Here is a 23,491-nt window from a genome sequence, read left to right as displayed (position 1 = left end):
GGCAAACAAATCTGACACACATCTATACGTATCTATATGTATATGTTTGCGTATGTATATACAGTCTCACACACATATGTGTACATATATATGCATGTGTGTTCATGGAGCATTTATGGTAATTTTCACCTTATCTAACAAATGATTGTGCAAAACTAAAACACTTAAAGTAACAACTTTACCATTCAAAACTGTATACATTATTCCTGTATTAACATGCCCCATGTATCCACAACTATTCAGCCCCATCAAAAGTGGCAACACACCCATGAGAAAGAAGCACAATTTTTCTTACCGAATGACTGGGCAAGAGCTTCTTTGTATATAGATATAGATAGATAGATAGATAGATACACTAAATATTGCCTTTAGAAAGCCATCCCTGCTGACACTTAGTACACCTCATGTACAACATGTGTCTTGTATTGTGAGCACACTGAAAAATGCTAATATCTCATTTGAACGGATGACAAATGCTAACCGCTAATAAATAGGTGGTGTAACTGGATGCATTAGAATCTAATGAAACTACAAGAAAGCTTTTCTTACTGCATATCGGAGGAATATGCTTCTAGCCTGGTAGTAAAAAAATGATTTTGTGTACTACTACAATATCTTCCAAGTAAGTATGAAGCTTTTGTCTTTTAAAAAACATGAATTGTTTTGTAGATGATACTTGCTAATAAACACATTTATAAACTTTTTAATGATATTTTGAAACGAAATTTGGTGGCAAAAGTTTGGGTTTGGTGTAAAAAAGCATGAAAACTGACATTACTAATTTAGTAAATCTAATATTATTATTAAATAACCTAAAATATTAAGGTATTTTATTTCTGAAATATTTTCATTATTTTTCAGCGCTTCGTAAAAGAACAAAACTTCAATTATTTTATTCAATCAAATAAAGCATTTCTATTAATACATGTGCAAAACACTGAAAACTGCAGACTATCCTTCTTCCTTGAATGAATACATATTTATACAAAAACCGTACTCCTGAGATTTGTGACGGATTTGAATAGAAAACTCATCAGTTTCTGTCATCTTTCACAGTATTTTTGTTGTGTTCCTGCCAGATTTGCTAAGCAGTCGTCTTTACTTCCTACCCCAAACCTGACCAGCACAGTGTGACTGTGAGCTTAAAAGTAGCGGCATATTGGATACCCATTTATATTCTATTTATTGCTCCAAAAAGATTTATGATTTTTCCTCCCAATTTCCCTCTGAGGGAGCATGACCATTTTGGAGACACAGGGAGATGCCGATTTGCCCAGGCTCTCCCGAATCACCTGATGTAAAATCCAGCTCCTCACTGCAAAGAGCCTCCTCCTTTGTCTCCTCTCACAAATTAGAAATCCTTTGGAGAATTCTCTAAGTAGAAAAACTCCGGAGTTGGTTTTTTTCTGCCTTATGAATATTTCCCAACTGTGTCTCCGAAGGCAAAGGAAAAGATGAACTCACACAAAAGAAAACAAAATAAAACACAACTAAACAAAACGCCAAGACAAGGGCATCTCTGGTACAAAACCTCAGAAACTGCAAATCGCTGTGTCACTGCAGTGGCACTCACAAGCAGTGGCTCTGACCCACACAGCAGCCACACTGATGCCGGCAGCTGTCCCAAGCACCCTTGGTTCTCACACCCGCTTCTCTCTCCATTCCTCTCCCTCTTTTCCCAGGGACGCTGATCCCAAGGTAGAAACCTTGGCATAAACCCTGGCATTACAGCCAAGCTGGCTGGTTGCTGAACAGATCCAGAAGGGTACAATTATTCCTCAGTTTGCAATGCAAACATCCCGAGAATTTTAATTGTCTTATATAATACTTTGCTGGAAGTGACAGCTAAACAAAGGTGTTGATACCATGGCTTGTCCCGTGCTACATGAAACGTAAGAGCGTGTGGTTTCCTTAGTGTATTGTATTTATTTTAATCAATCAAAAGAGGCATTTTACGAAAAAACAGTCTGTTCTAAAAATGTTCCTCAAAAGAACAATGATATTTTAAATGGTATTAAAAAGCTTCTGTAACCAAATTTTTACAATAATGACAATAATAAAAGGATTCTAAATGTGACCTTTATTTTTCCTGTTGTTGTATTGACTCAGGATTTTCTGTGAATGAAGGACATAAATGAAAAATCTTGTTTCATGATGAAGCAATTGATAAACTGTTTTTAACAAACCTTAACTTTCTTACCTCCTAAGCTGGAAGTTCATCTGTTCTTACTAAACAAACACAGAATAAAACACCCTCTCAAATAAAATGGGTTTGAATTTATATGCTCACTTAAAAATACTCATTCTAGTTTACATGTAATCAATCAAATGCTATTTAAAAAAGGATGCACCGTTTATGTTCTAAGTAGTGTAAAGAAACTTACATATACTACGGGCTTCACCACAGGCCAAACCCCTTCAGCAAAGGGTTGTGCAAAGGGGTAACACAAAAGCCGTCCCTGCCCTGAGGGTATCACAAAGAGCAATGTGCTGATGGGAAGGAAGGTAGGAAGGAACCATCTAACAAGGTTCAGGGGATAAGCAAAGCAATGGGGTTGGTACATCATGGGGCAGTTATGCCACCTTGGATTGATGGGCTTTGGGTGTTTTTGTGGGGATAAATCTTCGCCTGTTTTGTTTTCACACTCTCCAGAGAAGGTCTAGGCTTTTAATGTTTTCTAATACAGCGATATCATTTATTCTTTAGACAGGGGATGCCTCTTTAAACTGAAGCACAGCATACACTAGGGTGCACTCTCATGTTCACTCCTCTTATTAACCCTAAAAACAACCTGAGGAACAGCAACCAAAAAGGCACCAACTGAGTTGGGAGCAGCTCCTCACACCACAAGGCACTGCGTGTGGTTCTTGCTCTTGCAGGATGTGAGGGCCAAAACTTAAGCAGCAAATCCTGCTTTCACAGGTGAAATAGTGGCTTCTTTTTTGGTGGAGTAAGCAGCAGAACAAGAATCACGAAAGGATTTTCCTTAATCAAATTATGAGTTCCTGCAGAGAGGCAGCGCTGCTGGTCTACTTATTGACTTCTCTGGCATTGCTGCAGCAGATAATTTAATCCAGAGTATCTAACAGGCTTTGAATCTGAAAATTCCTTCCACCGAGAAAGAATACACAGAAGTAACGGCACAAAGGAACTTTCTATACTGCTACTCCTCTTAGTGACTGGAAAGGCTTTTTCTTATGCTATTCTGAATCATGTTTCCTGTTGAAAAAAGCGTTGAATTAGATAATGTTACTGCAAGGACTACTCCTGCCATTATCATATACAACACTATTTCACTGAGCAACAGAAAAGGAACAAAGAGAAGAATTTTTTTTTCCCCAATCTTAAATGCAGCTTTTAAAATGTAATCATTTACAGCGGGAAAACATTTCTCCACAAAGATGAAAGGCATTTCTGAAGGAGAAAGGAGCAAACTGTTCCTGTCAGTCCGCCAAAGGGATATATGAAACTGAGACTCTGCGAAGTGCCAGGACGAGCCGGGAACCTACCCACAACGCTTCGGGGGCACAGAACCCAGATTTCATGAAGCAAAACAAGTCAGTGGTTGTTAAAATGCCATGTGGACTAATTAGTTTCACTGCTCCAATTTAGAAAGTTACAGTGGAAACAGATATAGAAGTACCACGGAGGGTTTCATGGTAAGAAAGCAGCTGTGTGAAAGCAATTTACCTGTAAAAGGAAGCAAGAACAGAAATGCCCATTTTCCTACTCTTTCTCCTATTGTTCAAATAGCCAACACTATGCCTCATTCCTCCAAGTGAACAGTCTGTATCTGGTGTACTTGGGTAGAATAGCAAGGCTAAGAATATTGCCTATTATTAGTCAGTGGGAATAATTGCTTTTTATGGAGCTTACTCCACACTGAGAAAAAAAAAAAAAGTGAATTTTCCCCTTTTTCCCAGAGGAAAGCAAAAAATAATAAAGTCACAGTCAAACAGTATCCTCTGCTCAGTTAACTGAAGTTATGAATGCAGGACAAGTCACAAGCAGTTACCTGAACACAGAATTCAAATTATGGATGCATAAGAAAGCTGAAATCTATGTATACTTACTCCAGTCCTACATGCTATTTCAAGGTGTGACATATACGTATTTCATATAGTCAAATAGCACACTGCCTTTGATCAGTAAGAATCGCCATTTTTTGCTTATATACATAACATCCTATGTGGTATTTTAAGATGCCAATGAAAACAGAACTATTAGTTCTTGGCACAAAAGCTGGGGTCCATTTTCTGGCTGCTTTTTGAAATACATCAAGCATATACAGCTAGCTTAATGTGTCTTCTGGAGAACAGCAGGGCACATCATTATGTACACTTTTATGCAGCTTTCTACTAGATATGGTCAAAACAGATTTCATAAAGCAAAGATACAAAATCCAAACATCAATGCATGCTGTCCCATGTCGAAGAAAAGACAGTCTTGCTTCCAGACTCTTGAAATGAACCCACACTGAAAAAAGGCTATTACCTTTTTTGCACCTTGTTCTTCTTCAACACCATCCCCTATAACAACATACACTACTTTTCTTCCAAATCGTTGAATTATTCGCTCAAAACAACTTTCCTTTCCTGAAACAAAAAGATCAAACTATTCAGGATAGGTGTTGATGGGACGACATAAAATAAATCACTTTTTAGCCTGGATCACCCCAACGCTTTGAATATGTAATTAGACCTATTGGGAGAGAAGAGCCTCTTCTGCAGGATGACATATCAAGGCCGACTGCAGCTTTCCTCCCACCACAGCAGCTGATAGGCAACCTTAAAATCTGCTCCATGAGGTCCTTTAGCACACACACCATGGTAGACACAGCATACTAGAGATCCGCAGTATCACCTTTCTTGTATCCTTCCTTAATCTGAGACAGGTTTCAGGGGGAAATTCCCTACCAGGAGAATTCTCTACCAGCTGTTTACAGCCAGTATCCTGAACTGAGCAAATTGATTGAATCTGAGTTGAAATTCTAGCTTTTTCTCCACAACCTGTGACAAGATTAATCACAGCTCCTGAAACAGTAGTATCCTGACTTAGAAGGTCACCCAGAAGATTTAGATTTAAATGCCTGTAATCCAATACATGGGCAAGGTCCTTGATCCTGCACTGGGATCCATTAATGTGGCTCATTACTTCACTGCACAGACCTAGGGAAATGATCCCAGTGCTCCAGTCCTACATGTAGGCACCGATACTGGGAAGCTTCCGGTACTGGTACTAGGAAGCCAGAAAGAAAGCAAATGCTTACAGTTGAGTTATCTCAGATGTCCCCGTTCTGAAAGACCACTTCAGTCTGGTCATGGTACATGCTTACCAGTGTCTCTACAGCAACCGATGGGAAAAATCATGTTTTTCAAAATAGTTATTTCAGCTACAGAACGGTACCAGCGTAAGAACAAGTAGGCTGGAAATTAAAAAAGGATTTCTAGCTAGCAGAGAAGCCAGACTACTCAATTACATCCTTTAACAGTAGCACCAGGCATTACAAACCTCCAACACCAACTAGGTTGAAATGGTGCTTGAAAATAATGAATCATGTCATGTTACAAAAAGTCATGATTTCTGTGGCAGTCAGTGACTGAATGCACCTTTCCAAAAAAAACCCTCCTGTCCTGCATATATGAAGTCACAAGTAAATATTCATTAAAATGTTTTAATTAAAATGCGTATTTAAAGTATTATAATTCAAAGTTTTAATTTACTTTAAAGTTTTGACAGACAGTACCATAACATTTTTAGCCAAGAAACACTTTTAAGTCTTTTATGGTAATGCTTTCAAATTTATACATCTCTCAACCAAGTTTTTTTTTTTAAAAAAAAACACAAACCCAAACAAAAATAACCCACCATTTTTTTCTTGGCCATTTGAGCTTCCTGTATTACATATACTTAAGAACACATGAAAAATATTTTCATGTAGCCCACAATTTTGAGGGAATCTGAGACATAACAGATATGTCATAATCACGTTAAAAACTATAAGCACCATTGCCATCTGGTCCTATGTACTTCTGCATACTCAGAATAACATCTTTTATATTGAACCAGAAAACAGAAATAAACATTTGCCCGGCTGAAGCTTATTACAGTCAGGATGAATGAACTTAAATAATTACATTCTGCAGCAAAACATTCTTGCTTCTGTTAACTTGTTTACCAAAATTTGCTCCAGAGCCCATGAAAACAAATGGAGCCAGGGCTTATCTTTACAGAATTTTTTCTGCTAATCTGGGCAGGCTTCAGCATTCTGTACTGACAGTCTACTAAAAAGCCTTCTCAACTGCTATAAAGCCTCAGTTATGAGAAATTATGACAGAAAAGCAATTATATTTCCTTCTAACGGAGGCTGCATCAGTGTTAACAGAGCTGTATTTAGTTTTCTGTGCTGGATCATGACAAGCATTTGAAAAGCACTTTTAGGATGCTTTAGCATGCGAAATGTTTCATGAGATCAGGTATTACTAATCTTCATACTCGCTACAGTGAATGCATGTAAGAAATAAATATAGGCTATAATATCTTTTTATTTAGAACTACAGCTTCAAAAGTATCACAACATTATAAAAATAGCTCACCTATTTTAGTTGCACTGTAAATATTCTCTATGGGAAATACAACCCCTAGTCCATACAACAAGACTTTTGCCAGAGCTGGAATTAGCTGAGTAGTTGTTACAAGAATGTTCACACAGTTTGTCCTGTAGGAGAGAAAACGTAAGTGTTCTTTTTTAACAAAGCAAAACAGAACAAAACAAAACAAAACAAAAGAAGGCAAACCTTATCCCTCCCACCAGAACGCCTCACTATTATTATTGCCAGTTACAAAGAAATTATTTTTTTCCACCTTACAGGACAGCAAGGCAGAGTGGCATGGTCAGATCAGATGAAGGAATGAGTAGCAGCTCCTCCAGGTTCAGCAGTTTGCCTACCAGACCAGGCGGCCCCTTCTAGATCATCGGCAGACATCCTAGAGTTTCCAAACTACCCCATACTCTTCGTACTCACCTCGAATGAATAAGGGTGAGTGCTTTCAGTGCAAGTGTCAACCAAGAATCTGTCAAAGCTTCAATTTCTGCTCTTAGTTGTAACCAAGCCTCCCTTTTTGCTGGACCAAGAAGACCTGTGGAGTAGATAAGGGCTTGTCTGCACGGAAACTGAGTAATGTTCTGTCATTTTCCTTTGCCTTCGTTAGCTCAGAGACAATCTTCCACACACTGAAAACTAAACAGCTCACTAAACACTACCATGTCAAAAACGGAAGAAACCAAAAGTTCTTTCCTTTTAATACTTCTAATCTATATTTGTTAGATAATCTAGAGTCACTTGCCTCCGACATTATTTTTGTAGGTATTATATATTTCTTTTACTCGTCTGTAGCGGAAAGCCAATTTTCGCATCCAGTCCACTCCTCCGCGCACCCCCGTCGCGAGGCATAAATTCGCACTGGTGGCGGCTGCGGGAAAGCCGTCTGTTCCAAAGTTATAGGTGCTAGTCAGAGATAAGAAAACCTCCAGATTAAGAAAAGCAACAGGCTACTTTCAACCAGCAGCTACTCACTTTGCTGTGCTGCAAAGTCTCAGACAGCTAAAAAGAGAGCGGGCTGCTCTAAGTGTTACAGCAGCTCATCGCTTTCCCGGGAAGGAACTTGCAAAGCAATTGTATCTTGTTCAGTTCTCTTGTACCTTAAATCTTGACCGTTGTCATCTGAAGACACGTCATCAATGTGAACCTGGTCACATTCCTAAAGCAAAAGAAAGACTTTATAATTTTCTTGATCTTACAAATCTGGAAAATAAAGCTATAAAAACCTATGAACAAGCTACTCATCAGAGGTATTTTTAATTGTGGAAATCAGTAGATGGCAGTCTTGTTAAAACAACTATTTTACCTACTCCTTGTGCTCATTTTTGAGAATAAAGGCACACCATCATTAGCTACTACTGTTAAATGGCTTTCCAAAAACACATTTTTGTGTTTAGAGAGGAAAGTGGTTAAAAACAATTAGCATATGTGTTCCATAAACGTTCTTGTAGCCTTTCAGGTACCTTAAAACATCATGCTGCTCAAAGCTGATTCAGTCAGTGCGTAAGTGTAACTGAAACCAGACATTTTGGTAAATGTAACATATTAGAAAAATTAAACCTGATGCTAACCGCCAATGAAATTATGACCTCTGATTGCTGTTGAGCCACACACCAACACAGCCTGAGGCCAGTGTTTCAGAGGAGCATAGATGAAAAATCTGTTCCTAGTTTGCCATTCATTTGAGAGTTGTGAGTTCCCTTCTCTCTCTTTGGTCTTAGTGCATGAAAGCAGCATGCCCAGATGAAGAAAATCCGAACAGAAATAGCCAAATCAAACCATTTTTCTTCAGTGACTTGTATGCAAAGTAACATAGCACATTCATAATTAGCTTTGTCCATCACTAAATTAAAAATTGTAATGCATATTGTTTATCCACCAAAAAAACATTAGAATATTGCTATTAACAATTTAACTTTTGGCAGGAAAACAAATAAACCTCTGGCACTCTAGATCAATCTCAATTCAATGCTTGAAACAATAACGGATTTCAAATATTTTAATAATTTCCTCTTCTCTCTCTTAATGTGAAGTCCTATAACAAATATGATCTATTTTATACATGAAAATACTGCAGTCCTTTATTTTTGTGTTACTGCTTTCCTCTGAACAAATTTTTCTCTCTCCATGGATTTGTGAGGAAGGGAGGGAAGACAGAAGTGGAAAGAAACTCAAACCAGCTGTTCCCTAACAGAATTAAAATCATGACCCTCAACCCTTTTTCTAAAACATCTATTTTCCAGCCAACCCTCTCCCAGCAAGCAGCAAGCTCCAAGGAGGAAAAGACTTTGACCCTGTAACCTTCTCCTCCTCTCCTGAGGTCAACAACCTCAGATAAGAAAAAAGCTGGAGAAGTCTATTTGGCCTCACATGATGGCTGTGGACTCTAGATTTTTTCAAACACAGGTCTACAAAAAATATCTCAGAAACCTTTCAAATGCTGTGAAGAACAAGGTGTGGTCTTTTGCACTTGTACATCATATACTTATTCTTACTGTAATATGTACTCTTTTGTATTTTATACATAGGTAGCTTGTGCTAGAGACAGAGGTAAGAGTGACAAGCAGCACAGGAAAGACAGCACTACATTTGCTCATACTTAACCACCATACAGTGAATTTCCTCCTCAGGCAGACAAAATGTATTAGATGTACAGTCACAGCTGAAACTACAAGTGTGAATGTCTGTTGCCAGGCTTATTGGCTAAAAAAAGCTGGAAGCTTCTTCAGCAAGTTATCAAATTTGCAAAAATAAAGGTTTTTGTTTAAAACTGCAAGTACCTGTCCATCCAAATGCCTACAAAGTTAACAATTCAAGTATGAGCCGAGTGTAAGCTAATGAAGGGACACCCTCCTCAATCCACCGGTTTCCCATTTTAGTTACTCTTCCATTGCTCAGTGACTTCACAAGCTCTCCATGGATAGAAAACTTAAATTTGAGTTCTCAATGCAGCAGTAAAAAATTATCAAGTCAATAGCCTCTTCCTCCAGCTTGGATACTATGAATGACAACTGGAACAAGTCATTGGAGAAGAAGATTCAAAATAGAAATTGGGGAAATGAAACTTTTTTTTTGTTTTTTTAGTAACCACAAAAGTAAAGGAAGGAGTAGAAGCTCATCTTCTTACAGGAGTGGCTGACAGAAGAAATAACTTAACAAACTTCTAGAATTAACTCTCTCAGACAGAAAATAGAGCAAGAAGGATGAGACCACTATATCTTAGATCCCACAGCTGGAGAGGACTTAAGGACTTGGAACTTTAACTTACAGTGCAAGGTCTTGGGATCATCACAAGCCCTGGGACATCACAGACATTCTCCCCTTCTGTCTAACTATCTGCTTTGTAGTTAGAAAGTGAGAACTGAAATGATACATTGGAAACAGAAATCATGGTATCGAGAGAAAGAGGGATTTTGGAGACAAAAACCCAGAAAAGAAATCAGAGGCTAAAAATCGGTGGGGTAAAGGTATAGAAACACTGTCAAGAAAGCAAGCAAAGTGAAGAAAAGGTCACAAACATCACAAATCTCAGGTGAACGACTGAATATAATGGAAAGAGATAGTTTCCTTTTTTTGTCAGGAATAGAAGAAGAAAAAAGTCAAGTCAGGAGGGGAATGAAGCAAAATTAAAGCACAAGAGATACACGGTATAATTTGGAAAGGATTAAAGACCAATGTGATTGACACTACATTACAACTAAAGGAAAGGTCACAAACAGTGCACCACTGTTTTGTTCCTCTTGAGTGGCAGGGCACAGCTTTGAGGCTAAATGAGAGCTTTGGGTGCCAGGTATTTTTTCACACCTATGTAGCTGCCTTGGACTTTGGGCTAATAAGTGATGGATATTCAACCTCTGAACACGGGAAGTAAAAACGCTCATTTAGCAATTGCTCCTTTAGCAGTAAAGTCATTTAGGAATAAAGAAGCCAATTACATGCCCACCATTAATTGGCCTGAGCCAACCTTCCTTCAGACCACCTTGCATTTTGTTTTCACCTGCTTGCTTTGTGTGGAGCTTTTTGTTCATGAGCAAAGACCACCTGAGACATGGGTCAGTCCCCTGATTATTGTAAGCAAGCATCCACACATTCAACATCTTCAAATAGCAGTTAACACAATATGCACCACAACCAGGGATATGCTAAAATGAAGTTTGACACTGACCAACAAAGTATGCACCTCCAGCCAGTACGTTTTTGCAAAGATACATTATAATAAAAATACAAAGACTCATAAAATCCTCAAGTACTTCCCAAAAAAGCTTCTGTGATAGGAGCCAACTTAGAGCTAAACAGCCATTCAGAAAAAAGACCCAAAATAATTGTTTTGTTTGCAGGCTTACCATTTCAAATGTGCACAGATACATTTGACAGATCTGTAAAATTTTCCTAGGAAATACAGTACTAGTATTCTTCCCTTAATTTCACTGGCAAAATGCTAGCTGAAATTAATATTGAAAGTCCCTGTAGAAACACTATAAATACATGTTATTTATGCAGATGTATTTTATTATGATAGAATCAGTTCAGCAGTCAGCTCCAAAGCAGAATATTAACATTTTTGGATTCTCTTTTAAAATAGGCTAAATTGGCAAGTAAGGAGCAAAATATCCTGTGTCTGATGCATAAAGATTATGCAGCTAGCTGTGTTTTGCTCCTAAAGGTGTTGACCTTGCAACTTTAGTGTATCCAGTTTGAAATCTTCACGAGGGACTACAAGTGATGACATGTTTGCACTGAAGGTTTGCATTTCAGTCAGACAGGCTGAGATGCAGCTCTGCACTTTGGGATCAATCCCTAGAAAGCAAAATGCACTTGGTATAGTTCAGGGATAATTCTTTCAGAAGGGCAAAGCATCTTTAGACGTCTAAACCCTATTGTCAAACAGGTTGACATGAATTGCACTGATTTTAATGAAACCATTGCCGAAGTGCTTGATTTTTATTTGAAAATGAAAGTTGAGCTACTAAAACATAAAGAAATTTTAAAAGACCTTATTCATGGTGCCACACACACATCCTGTGTATGAGGGGCAGACACAGGATCAGACAGGTATTCACAAAGGGTAGTTTAGTCTAGGGAAGCAATGCTGCTCTGTTTCAGACCTCTGCTGCAGATGTCTTGCAGCCGTGGCCAGAAATTATAGGGCAAGTTGGTCAGAAACCTGGATCAGTTGTTTTTTCTTGGTTGGTTTTCTGTGCAGTCAGCATAGTACCTTGATGGCTGCCGTGGGAAATGGCAGAAGAGTGGGGCTGGGTGGTGGCATGGGGACTGGTACTGCTGGCAGCAGCCTGGCAGCAGCTCAAGGTAGCACCCCCTGAGCTATGTCAAGTAAGTGCTACCTGGAAGCTGGACAGGTTTGTTCAAAAGGCTTCATGGAGAATTACATTTTAAGAAAGCACTCAATTAATCTTCTGCAAAGGGAAAGAGAAAGTCTTTTCAATTCACGAATAACAGCATGAAAGACAGCAAGCTGTGAAGTGTAGGAGGATTTAAAAGCAAAAGCTATTGTCAAGGGAGAGAAAGGAGACAACTCCTGTGTACCTTTGAAGTGCAAGTTTGGATGAGGGAGGACACTAGATAGGTGATACAAAGCATTAATAACATGTTCAAAGCATGCTCAAAGGTACTGTTAATGGTGATACTGGGGGTTGTCTGTGGACTTACCAATTAGCTTAAGGGAAAATGAGTGTCAGCATGTGTAACACAGCAAAACTACCTCCAGTAAAGTTACTTGTCCATGCTGTCTTTTGCTGTTCTCTTGCACAGCTGGCTGGCATGGATCCATGTGTTTGTGTCCTTTCAGTTGTGATCTTTCAGTGCCACAACTGGTAGCTTAGCTTGAAACAAACCTTGGGCAGCAGCTCAATTAAACCAACAGACATTGCACAGAGTAACTGAGATTTGTTTCTATATTCCCTTCTATCAGATCCGCTTTGGGGCTGGAAGCATCAGCAGATACGTGCTTGCAGGAGCTCCTTAAAACTGCTGCAATCATTTGGTAAGTGAAAATATGTCTCCAGTGAAATACAGTAAGCCAAAGAAAAACAACAATCAAAAATGAATGACTAGATGACTCTAGCCTAAGACCTGTACATGGAAAGCTTGTGTCTTCTCCCTCCTCCATTCCCAAAGCATTTGCTAACTCCTTCCTCTTAACTTTTCCTCCTTCTCTTTTCTGCTTTTGTATGACTAGCCAAAAACTCTCAGAGATGCTCCACAGTCATCATTCACAGCTCTTAAAATGCCTGGACCTATGCAGTCTTCTGGAATCATTCCTTTAAACTAATTTAGGATCTTTATAAAAATTCATATGCAAAGCATTAAGTTATAGTAGAAATGTTCTGCAAATATTTATATTACTTTGCTCCTTCACTACCACCCGTCAAGTTCTGCAATTCTGCCATAATTATGTAAAATATGCCTCAGTACTCGATTTACTGTAGGAAAATTAACAATAATAATAATAAAAAAAAGAGATTAAGGCTGTTACAAGAATTCCTCTTATCTGTGCCAGTACTACATACCAAGTGCCAAATGGAGTGACGTTATGGCTAGCATGCTGATCCTCTACATTTCTGTGTTACAAAACTAACAAAAATAAATCTAATAATTCTGCTGTCTGAATAAATGCTGAATGTAAGATAACTCTGGACAAGTTTGCACATTATGAAAAGGAATAACATGAATAATATCATGAACATAACCTCAGCGGATGCAAAGTGTTACAGCCCAAAATCTGCTGATTATAGCTAAAATACATTTCCACATTTGGTTAATCTTAATTTACCATGAGAAAACTAACACCACGCTGTCAACTAATTGTTTCAATGCCTTAGTCTGCAAAGTCAAACAAGGGAGGGAAAAAACCCCCAATCAACAACCACCCTTCAGAACAAGCTATTTTCATTTTGCCTTTACATCAGTGTGCCCATTGAGACAGCCTGGAAGCTGGCCAACTGGCAGGAAATGATTGCTGGGATTCTCTGTTCCTCTCATATCTGTCATTACGCAATTATATCCACTGCTTCATTTTCCCTACTGAACAGTAGAAAAATTTGGTCATGTACATGTGAGAACAGATCTGGCATAACAAGTTAAAGCTGCAATCATTTATAAATGTGATGTATCTGAAAAAAAACATAATTAAAAACCAAAAATTCCTCAAGCATACACTTCTGTTTTTAATGCAGCTTTTTATGACAGCAGTACCTCTGTCTATGTCTTTTCCAGAAATAAGATATATATACCCTTTAAGATACCCGTTCAGATTATTATCTGCTCCACAAATAACTCATCACTTCTGTAAGCCATCCATGCTTCTTCAAGAAACATGGGCTTACTGATTGTCAGAGAATGCTTTTGCAAGCAGTAATTGCATATTCCAAAGTTAGTTTGTGAATGACCATTTTTAATTACCCATCTGTTGGTTTCTACACCTTTTTTACTTACAGTTGTGATTACCTTCCTGCAAAATAAAAAGCTGATTGCTTCCACTGCCTCTCTTCTAATTTTAGAAAAATAACATGCAAAGATCCCAACATTATTTAAGAGCAGTCATTAAACTTGACAAGTAGATCTCTGTTTTTCACTTGACTAGAAGGATAACAAAATCTCTTAGTATACATACAAGTCAGAAAATTGACATTATATAGAACAACAACACATCTATATCCTGTGTGTCTAAGTATGTACAAGTTTGTATGGCCTGTGCCAAATGCTCCTCTACTGTACTTCCGTACTTGCTAAATATACAAAAACCCCTGCACTTCCTTTCAAGCTGAGGCAATAAAGCCTGAAGGGCTGAACTTCCTAACCCATCATTGCGGAGCGCCTGTTAACATACAGCACAAATCCATGTGAAAAAGCAGAGACTAAGGTTCGCAGGTTCTCAACACTGGCACTCAATTGGCAGGACCTGTCATCTCTGTCTAGCCTGCACTTTGTGACCCTAACATTTTCTCTTCTTTCCCACCACAATTATTCAGCGCTGAAGAAAAAAGGTGCAGATTACCTGTGGGTCAGGCACAGGATATGAAGAACAAAGAGAGTTCTTGAAATCCACTTCATTCTGTCTGACAATTTGTGGATGAACAGTCAAGGAATTAAATCAGGCTGTAAAGGCTTTCAAAACACTCCCATTTTAAACTTAAAAGACTATAAAGAGAAGCTTATATTGTTTAAAAAAAAAAATCACAGCAAAAAGCCAAACCCTACTTTTTACTGTTAAAATAGCACATCAAAACAAACAAAAAAAAAGTTTAAGGTCATTAGCTATATGAACTGTTAGGTATAATAAACACTGAAGAGTAAGAACTGAAATTATTTAACAAACTCATTTTCATAGCCAATGACTTTGGAGTGCTCTCCTTCACCAAACATGTAGCCCTTTTAGAGCACATAATGGATGCCATTCTTTTCTAATAGAAAAAGTGATTAAAATCCTATTTTGCTTATTCACACAAACAAGTGCATTTGGATTAAATATGATACTCCTAAAGTAAACAGTGTTTGTTGCAAAATAAATACAGATCTTATTCTGCAAGCTGTGTTTATTGAAGTAGCTACACTAAAATCAAGGTTTACATTTTCATTTCAGCTGCACCTTATAACTGGAAGAATCCAATTTAAAATAAAACATGATGTAAAGAAGTATCTATACAGCAACTGTAACATGCCAGTTACATTCCCACAGCAAAAGAAAACTCTGTTTTCTTAACTTCATAAGTGTCATGAAGCGAATAACTGATAGTGTCTTGGTATGTATTACTCAATACACTGAAATCTTTCTACAGAAAAGGAAAACCAAAATGTAGTCATACCTCTAGCAGAGGGTCAGCAGAGCTCAAGGCAATCACAGTAAGTGCAGTCCTCCAAACCCCAGAGTTTTCTCACTTGCTTTACGGTGTAGATTTGTTGTTTGCATTCCAGTTCAGAGATACTCCCTATCGTTCCGAACATGCTCATTACACTCTAGTTGTTCAGACAAGATAAAATGTAAAACTATTCTATTTCTGTAATGTATGATCTTACTCAGGGAAGTGTTTTAGAGTGCCTCCCTAACAATCAGATCTTGATAAAATAATTTCCTACTCTATTTCTTTATATTTTGCAGGAAAAAGAAGGGAAGCCGAGGGTGTCAGAGAAAGAATTTTACCCATAGGTAGAAACAGCTCAATATGACTCAAGTTTATCTGTTTAAAGAGTCTGTGTCACTCCTGGAAACGACAGTGTTAAGTTCAAAATGTCAACTTCACTTTATTTTAAAAGGTCAGTGCTTCACATTGTAAATACCTTCTTTACAACATGATTCATGTTATCTGTGGATATATACTTTTGTAAAAAGAAAAAAATTCTATGACTAATGGAAGCCAGTGAAAATAAAATATGAATGTGTTTAAAGAAGTAACAAAAGCCATGAACTTGGTCAGCACATAATGAATTAGTCCCAAATGTATAAACTTGAAAGTATACTTTTAGGAACATATACATCTTACTGAAACTATATGCTAAAGGTTGTTCCAATATATTTAAATTTTAAACAATTTCAAAATTAAACTCATGAAAAGAATGATTTTTCCATAAAGGCCTGAAAACAATATCTCATCTCTCAGGAAATGAGAGGTTCACATGGAAATTTTCACAAGATGGAAGCTATATTTTCAGTCCAGTGTGAGCAATTCATTTATACTTGCTGTGCCTCGGTGCTGTTGATGACCTCCTAAATGCATGTGTTTAAATGAAAGCTACAATGCTATGGGCTAGCAAGTCTCCCACCCTCATAATTATTTGTTAATTGGCCAAAGACTGGGATTAAAGTTCTTGTTTCTAACCTTGCCAGCACAGACAGCTAAAATGTTTACTCTTATAGGCAGCCTGAAGACCTTCGTGCAACACCTGGCATTTTTCTCCCTCCTTTTCTTTCCCCCCTCAATGTTGCAGGGCAGATGTTGACCCCTACGCTGCTGCTCAGTGGCAGAAATAGGGCATGAGTTTAGGCACTGCTGCCTTGCCCAGCTGGAGCAAGAGGATGACTGTCTGCTTCACCAGAGCTCTAGGAGTGCCAGCGGGCTAGTCAAGAGTTTTTGTGCCACCTTGCAGCCTTAAATTTATAGAGAAAGGTAGAAGCAACAAGAAGTTAAATAAAGTGATAAAGTGATGCTATGAGCTTGGTAAGCTCCCATGTATTTCAGCTGAGCTGTACATGTGCAAAGATCACTCTATTTGATTTTCTTGAGAAAGGAAGTCAGGGTCTATTTTCAGTGGCACCTCCTATGAAGGTACTCATCATTGGCCACATGAAAGAAGTGGTTAATAGTTGCATAAGCCTATAGGAATGATCTTCCCAAGTAAGCTAAGGAGGTACTTGTTATTCTTTGTAGCTCTAACACTCATGAACCACAGCAGCACATTCCACAGCAGCCAGGCATCATGCATTTTGGATAGGTCGAAGCTTTTAGTTGGGTTTCGCACACACCAGCAAAGCCACAGTTCCGCCTATGAATGAAGACTTTGTTTCACATTTCTGTTCATTTACCTACAGCTACATGTAGTCTAATTTATTCTCACATTCATGAAGTAGAACTTCACAAGCTTTCTGCAAGTCACCCATGGTTATAGTATTACGTAGACGAGAAACTATTTCCACTTATTCCCTCATACACTTATCAGGGAAAATTCCTTACCATGATTTGTATTTCCTTTTATTTCTTTCCTTCCTGCTTGCAGCAGAACTGAGCTGTTCCTGGATTGCTATCGTGGAAAACTAAATGCAAATAGATGGGCTTTGTGCCTCATTCTGAATGTGCTAAGATAACTGATGTGATGCCTGCTGGAAGGCAGTCCACAATTGTCAACAGGTTTGTTAGAAAATGAACTCTCCTACTCTTCATAGGACTTAACCTTAAAAATTAGGTTTACATCTACAAATAAATGCAGTGCTGTACAAAAAAAACCCAACAACAACAACAACAAAAAAAAAAACAAACAAAAAAACCCCCAACAACCAAACAACTCTAGTAGAGCTTTTGGAATAATGACATTCGGCTTCCCAGGGACTCCGTTGCTGAAGGTGGACTATCAAAAGTTGAATCACAGGCTCCTCTTCAAGCATACCTAGCCACCACCTGGTCTGGAGTTTCCCAATATAGACATTATGAACATCAGGAGAGATGAACTCTTATTTCAGCCAAATGAGAAAAGGCATTTTTTAATAGATATTCAAAATATCTATAAATAAAATATCTAAAAATATATAAGTTCCTGGATGACTGTACTCTGGTTGACCAGAGATCAGTTCAGCTGCCATCTTTATGGTATTTAGGGGTGGGAAGGAGATAATTCAGCTAGCTCTGTCTGAAGTTTTCCTCTCCTGGCAACCATCTCTTGTATCTCAGCAGCAATAAAGCTTATTCAACAGCCCTTCCTGTAATTGCTTATTTTTTTGAGTTTGATGGCCCAGAAATCTATTTTCAATATGTTCTACAGTCCTTTCTATCTGTTTTTGTAATAAGTGACTACAGTTGTTTCTTATTCAATATCCAGCTAACCAATCAGGAAGTAAAGGGCCAAAGGTTTGCTAAGACTTTCCAGGATCCATCTTCCATTCACAGCCAAATCAGACTACTCTGCCAAAATCAGACAGGTGCCTCAAGGAAAACAGCTATTTCTCACACCAGCAGAACCAGATCTAGCAGTCTGGACATGGACTTCTGTCCATCGTTCATTGCTAAGTGAAGGTCATCTGGCAAAACCCATCACTTCATGAAAAGCTGGACTGATATTCTCAATTATATTAGTCTCAGTTATTATATTACCAGCAATAAATATTTACATAACCAACATGAATGATTACATTCACAATCACGAAGAGCTGATTCTGCTATCAGCTGCATCGTTATCCCACTTTTGAAAACTATTTTCAAACAAAACCTATCTCTTTCATAGATTGGTTTTAAAATATTTCTAGTGAAGAAATATTTCTTAGAATATTAAAGAATGCACATGCTATTTTCCTGGTTTGAGAGAATGTGAAAGGTAACATTCTTAAGAAATTTATTTCCTTTGGCATTATCTTAGCCAATATTTACATTTGGGTCAGTAACTTTTGGGTCTGTGAACCCACCCCTTTACCTTCAGAGAGGTTAACCTCTACCTATCAACAACACTGTTGCTCTGGACTGGATATTTCACACACACACCCCCCGACACTGACACAGCCAGCTTGATTTTCTTTCTTGCTGATACATCAGTGGTGATCCCAGCACTACAAAGGAAATCCATACTATAATGTACACCGAGGTCTTGCAATGCTCTGAACCAAGTTTGCAAATGAAATGTTTTAAATAGAACTGGAGTAATTGTGCACGAGGAAAACAAAGAGCAGGAAGCACCCAAAGCTGGCATGTTTACCTCTTAAACAGCTGCTACCTATTGTTTTTTTAAAAAAATCCCAACCAAAACTGTAACAAAATGCTCCATCCTCCAACAACTAACTTTATGAATGATTGAATAATTAAAACGCATAAAGTTGTTGTACAGTTTGGGAAGAATCATTAATTCTACAAAACTGTACTCCTCATCTCAAATGGCAGATAATACCAGCTCTAACCACCGTACTGCAGACTTAATCAACAGTTTAATCTTCTAAGCATTCTGAAAGCTTATCACAAACCGAACCTAAATGCAGTAACTGTTAATACCAAGTTCATTCATATTTTAATGCAGTCTCCATCACACTTTCCTTCTAATAGTATTATTTAACAAACATAAAGAAGTAAAAAATAGACAAATGATACTAAGAAAGAATATACATTATAAATATTATAATTAATAATTATAGAATAATATTAAAATCTAATCAAAGAAGAAAATACTTCTTTTTCCTGAATTATTTTAATTCATACCCACCAATAGTTTATTTTGCCTCAAGGACAATGGTATAACTTAGCAGTAATTTTACTGATTTCTGAAGCATTATTTCACACCCCTGCAACTGAAAGCCTAGACGTCTCACTTGCTTTATGGACAAGAGAAATGGGAACTATTAAACCACATATACAATCACAAGTAACCTGTTTTGGAACAGCAGTATTTAGAAGAGCAAGACTCTGATTTACTGTTGTTCTGATTTCTTCTTTTTCAATGGGCTACCCCATCATTTTGTAAACATAATTTGTCACCAACACCAGCCAGAGTTCTCTGTAACTACTTTTTGCCTTTCTTTCAGATCTGTTATCCCTGCTGAGAGAATCTACTAAAGAAGAATTTTTCATACTGACACCAACTGTAGTCTTGCTGTGAATAACCACATTCCCATAAAAATCATTCCATTTATTGCAAAGTTGTTGGCAGACCATAGGAATAATAGTCAACTCAGGAAACCTTTTATCCTCAAATCACATAACTTAACCCTTTGCATGACCATATGAAGGTTATACATAAAAGTTGTATCACCATACTGCTGATATAATACTTTACTAAAAGGATTTTTGTTGTTGGCAAGTTTTTAAAATTATTTTTTCACAGTACTTCTTTTAACTAAAAAGAAAAGAAGAAAAAGACTGAATTAAAATCCATCAAGCAGTATTCAGGTTTTTTTCCTACTAGATAATGTTGTATTTAAAATTACAGACTCTTTCCCAATACATGAAATAATACAATAGCATAGATGCCTGAGTGTGGATAAGATTATAAACTAAAAATTTACAGTCATACAAAACTTTTTTCCTCTCTATTTTTCCTGCCTTTCTAGGTAAGGAAAGATACATGAATTTACAATATAATGCAACAATTAGAAAAAACCCTGTTTGCTTAAAGAATTTTTGTGGAAGACACTTCTGTTAGTCATTATATTTGCTTTGCTAAACACCAAACTAGTCAAGATTAGATTCAGGAAAGAGACATTACTTTTGTTAGTCAGTCCTCTTGACAGTTGGGGAGTCAGAGGTTGCTCGTATTCAAATTTCTGTCTGAATTTATTAAAGTGATGGAACAAAAAAAAGTCGGTGTATGTTTTTGCCGTCTTTTTTTTTTCTGTTCATCAACCCTTATTTGTAGGCAATTATGGCTTGATTTATGCTTTATTCATTTGACCAAGGCTGTAATGAGACTTTTGGGCTTGTAAACACACCTTTAAGAAAAAATATACACATTTTGTTCCAATAAATTAATTGAAATATTTGACTTGTGTTTTTAAACTTTTCAGTCTGAGAAAGTCTTAGAAAACCTCTTACTTGAGTTGTAACTGCTGCTACAATTAGCTCTCCTCCCTGCCTACCAACGTTAGGGAAGGCGTTATTCCCCTGTGTATCCATACCTCACATTCACAATGTGAGTTACACAAACAGGCAGAAGAAAAAGAGGAGATCTGTCAACCAATTGAAGTGATTTTCCACAGTTCAGAAAGGACTTTTTGCTTAGATATAGCTGGTCTTTCCTGGGGCAACAGTATTTCAGCTGAGTTCAGTACTCATGTCAGCAGTCTGTACTCTGCTGTCAGTGAACACGTGAGAACTATCACCTCCCAACTGCAGGTAACGTTTAGAAAGTACCTGGACTGCCCTGTTCCGACTGGACAAGGATGCTGGGAAAAAACCCCAAACAAATACTCCATTCCTACAATACCTCATTGTTTCTTTTGCTAAACTTTTCCTTTACATTTTTTAAAATCCTCATTAAGTCCTCATGCTTTAACAGCACACATTAAGATTGCTTTAGTCCACTATAGAATACCCAGCTTCTTGACCATATCTAAAGACAAATTTTAAAAATGCAATTAATAGCAGTCACGCTTTAAAATGCAGAAAAATAAAAGTGATACTGCAATGAGTAAAGGGAATAATCCCCTCCCCCTTTCTTTACAGTTTCATTAGACCATTGAACTGGATGAAATTCAGATAGAGGCCTTATTGTAACCACACTGAAACAGTAGAAATCTCCTGAGACCGTGAAACTCAAACATTTTGGGAACCAACTTTAAGTACTCCTTTCGTGCTTTTAAAAGAAAATGAATGAAAGACACTTCTTAATTTTTCTCTCTGTAGCAACATTTTAATATAATTCCTACAAAAAAGCCAGCACAAACAGTTCTGTTTAAAATACATGCGTATGCATATTTTCTTAAAATTTAAACTACAATCATAGCACTCACATGTAACCACACCAGCAGAGACTGCATGATGGCTCTTAAGATACCAGATAACCTGTAAATAACATTGTAAATTCATGCTAAAATTAAACCTATGCTGAAAAGGTTGATATAAACTACCTACCACGCATATCATTAAGATGCTGATGTTGTGGTTTCAAATCTTTGTACTTATGTGAGAATTGGCTAATGTGCTCTCTTCCTGCAAAATGCCATGTAAGGATGACACTTAGTTTCTCCTAGCTTTCCTAAAATAAAAGTACATAATTTGCAGAGACTAATCCACTTAAAACACCAACCTGAATAATGCAAATCTGAGATTTGTGGTTTAAGATGATACCCAAACCAACAAAGAGATATATTTTTTTAAAGGTGACTATGATGGTCTCTCCAGTTTATCATTTGGGGTTTGCACTGGAAAAGTCCAGTGAGGAAAAAAACATGGTTTGCCTCAAAGTGGTGGAATCAGCATAAAATAACTGCATTACGTGAACAGAAAGGGTGGCCTGGGAAAGATATTTGAGTGTAAATTAATGTTGATCTTAGCTGGAATAACATGCACTCTTCAGCACTTGCAGCTGCACCAGGGACTTGACTGGCTGTATGAGATTTTACACATCTGTCAACTTAATCAGAGACCAAAACACAAAATCTGCTGCTCAAGAATGTTATTGGAATTTGTGAAACTTTTTTGATTTTTAGGTTATAAACTAATAATGGACTACTTAGGAAACTTATGAACGTGTTATGAATGAGTCATAACTCCAGTATTGACATCTCTAGTAGTAGATAGGCTTTTGTTCAGTGGTATTCATAATATTTAAGGAAAATGTAAAAAACATTTTATTTACATCAGTTCTGTGAAATACCAAAAGCCAAAGAGAAACCTCTCTATGCAAGAATAAATGGAAAAAAATACATTAATTAATAGCATATAGCATAATAGCAACATTAACTGCTTTTACCATTAGTATCAACTATTTATTCATTCATTTGGCATCACTGTTCTATTTTTTCAGACTTCTGGGATAATTTAAATAATAAAAAAAGCCTATTCAAATCCAAAATGACAATTCTGGAACTAAGAGGCCTTCAGGATGAATCACATCATTACCTAGTTTTGGATCTAACATCTGAATCATCAAGCAACATATCACATCTGTGCTTAGGGCATGACCTGTACTGGCAGAAGAGCTCCGTGACATGTATCAGGGACTTTGCAACCCCTCAGAAGTAAAAAATTAATTAAAAGAAGGTGCTTATATATGTCAGCACTATAATGTAAGCCAGTGTTTTGAAATCTGCTAATGGACTGGCAGCAAAAGCATGAAAATAGACTGCAAGTTTCTCAGTTTGTTAAATTTCTTACAGTGAGTTTTGCATCTAATTTTCATCAATTTGGAGACTTTTTAGAACTACTATATTGTTTCATTATTGGTTATAAGAGAATCTTCAAAGCACTGTTTGACATCATTCATTATATAGAAATCTTTATGGTACCCTTAAGAGCCTGCTGCTGCAGCCCAACACTAAGGTTTCTGTTGCAATTAAAGCTGCTGTACCTGGGGTAGACCTGTGATTCCAGTAACAGACTCTGCCCATGTACTGCTTTGATAAGGATATGATGATGACTTGCAGGCACCTTACCGCTGCCCTTCAATACACTATCTGTTGTACTGGCTGATACTAAAATCTGGTATTTCAGGCTCTGCAAAACCTAGCTGTAATGGGCAGGTACAA

General features: G+C 37.4%; 1 protein-coding gene across 9 annotated transcripts in view; it reads right to left on the bottom strand.

The window, feature by feature from the left end:
• Positions 1-23,491, bottom strand: part of EYA1 (EYA transcriptional coactivator and phosphatase 1) — an 86,430-nt gene that overhangs the window by 4,104 nt on the left and 58,835 nt on the right. For all 9 annotated transcript variants that reach the window (XM_037381942.1, XM_037381943.1, XM_037381945.1 and 6 more), the window contains 5 exons: positions 7,704-7,762; positions 7,349-7,509; positions 7,027-7,141; positions 6,598-6,719; positions 4,496-4,596 (listed from right to left, as the gene is read on the bottom strand). In XM_037381942.1, the coding sequence (XP_037237839.1) occupies positions 4,496-4,596; positions 6,598-6,719; positions 7,027-7,141; positions 7,349-7,509; positions 7,704-7,762 (558 nt within the window). The remainder of the gene's footprint in view (positions 1-4,495; positions 4,597-6,597; positions 6,720-7,026; positions 7,142-7,348; positions 7,510-7,703; positions 7,763-23,491) is intronic.

Source organism: Falco rusticolus, chromosome 3 (assembly GCF_015220075.1).
Source record: "Falco rusticolus isolate bFalRus1 chromosome 3, bFalRus1.pri, whole genome shotgun sequence".
Taxonomy (NCBI): domain Eukaryota; kingdom Metazoa; phylum Chordata; class Aves; order Falconiformes; family Falconidae; genus Falco; species Falco rusticolus.
This window is presented reverse-complemented; position numbering and strand designations above follow the sequence as displayed.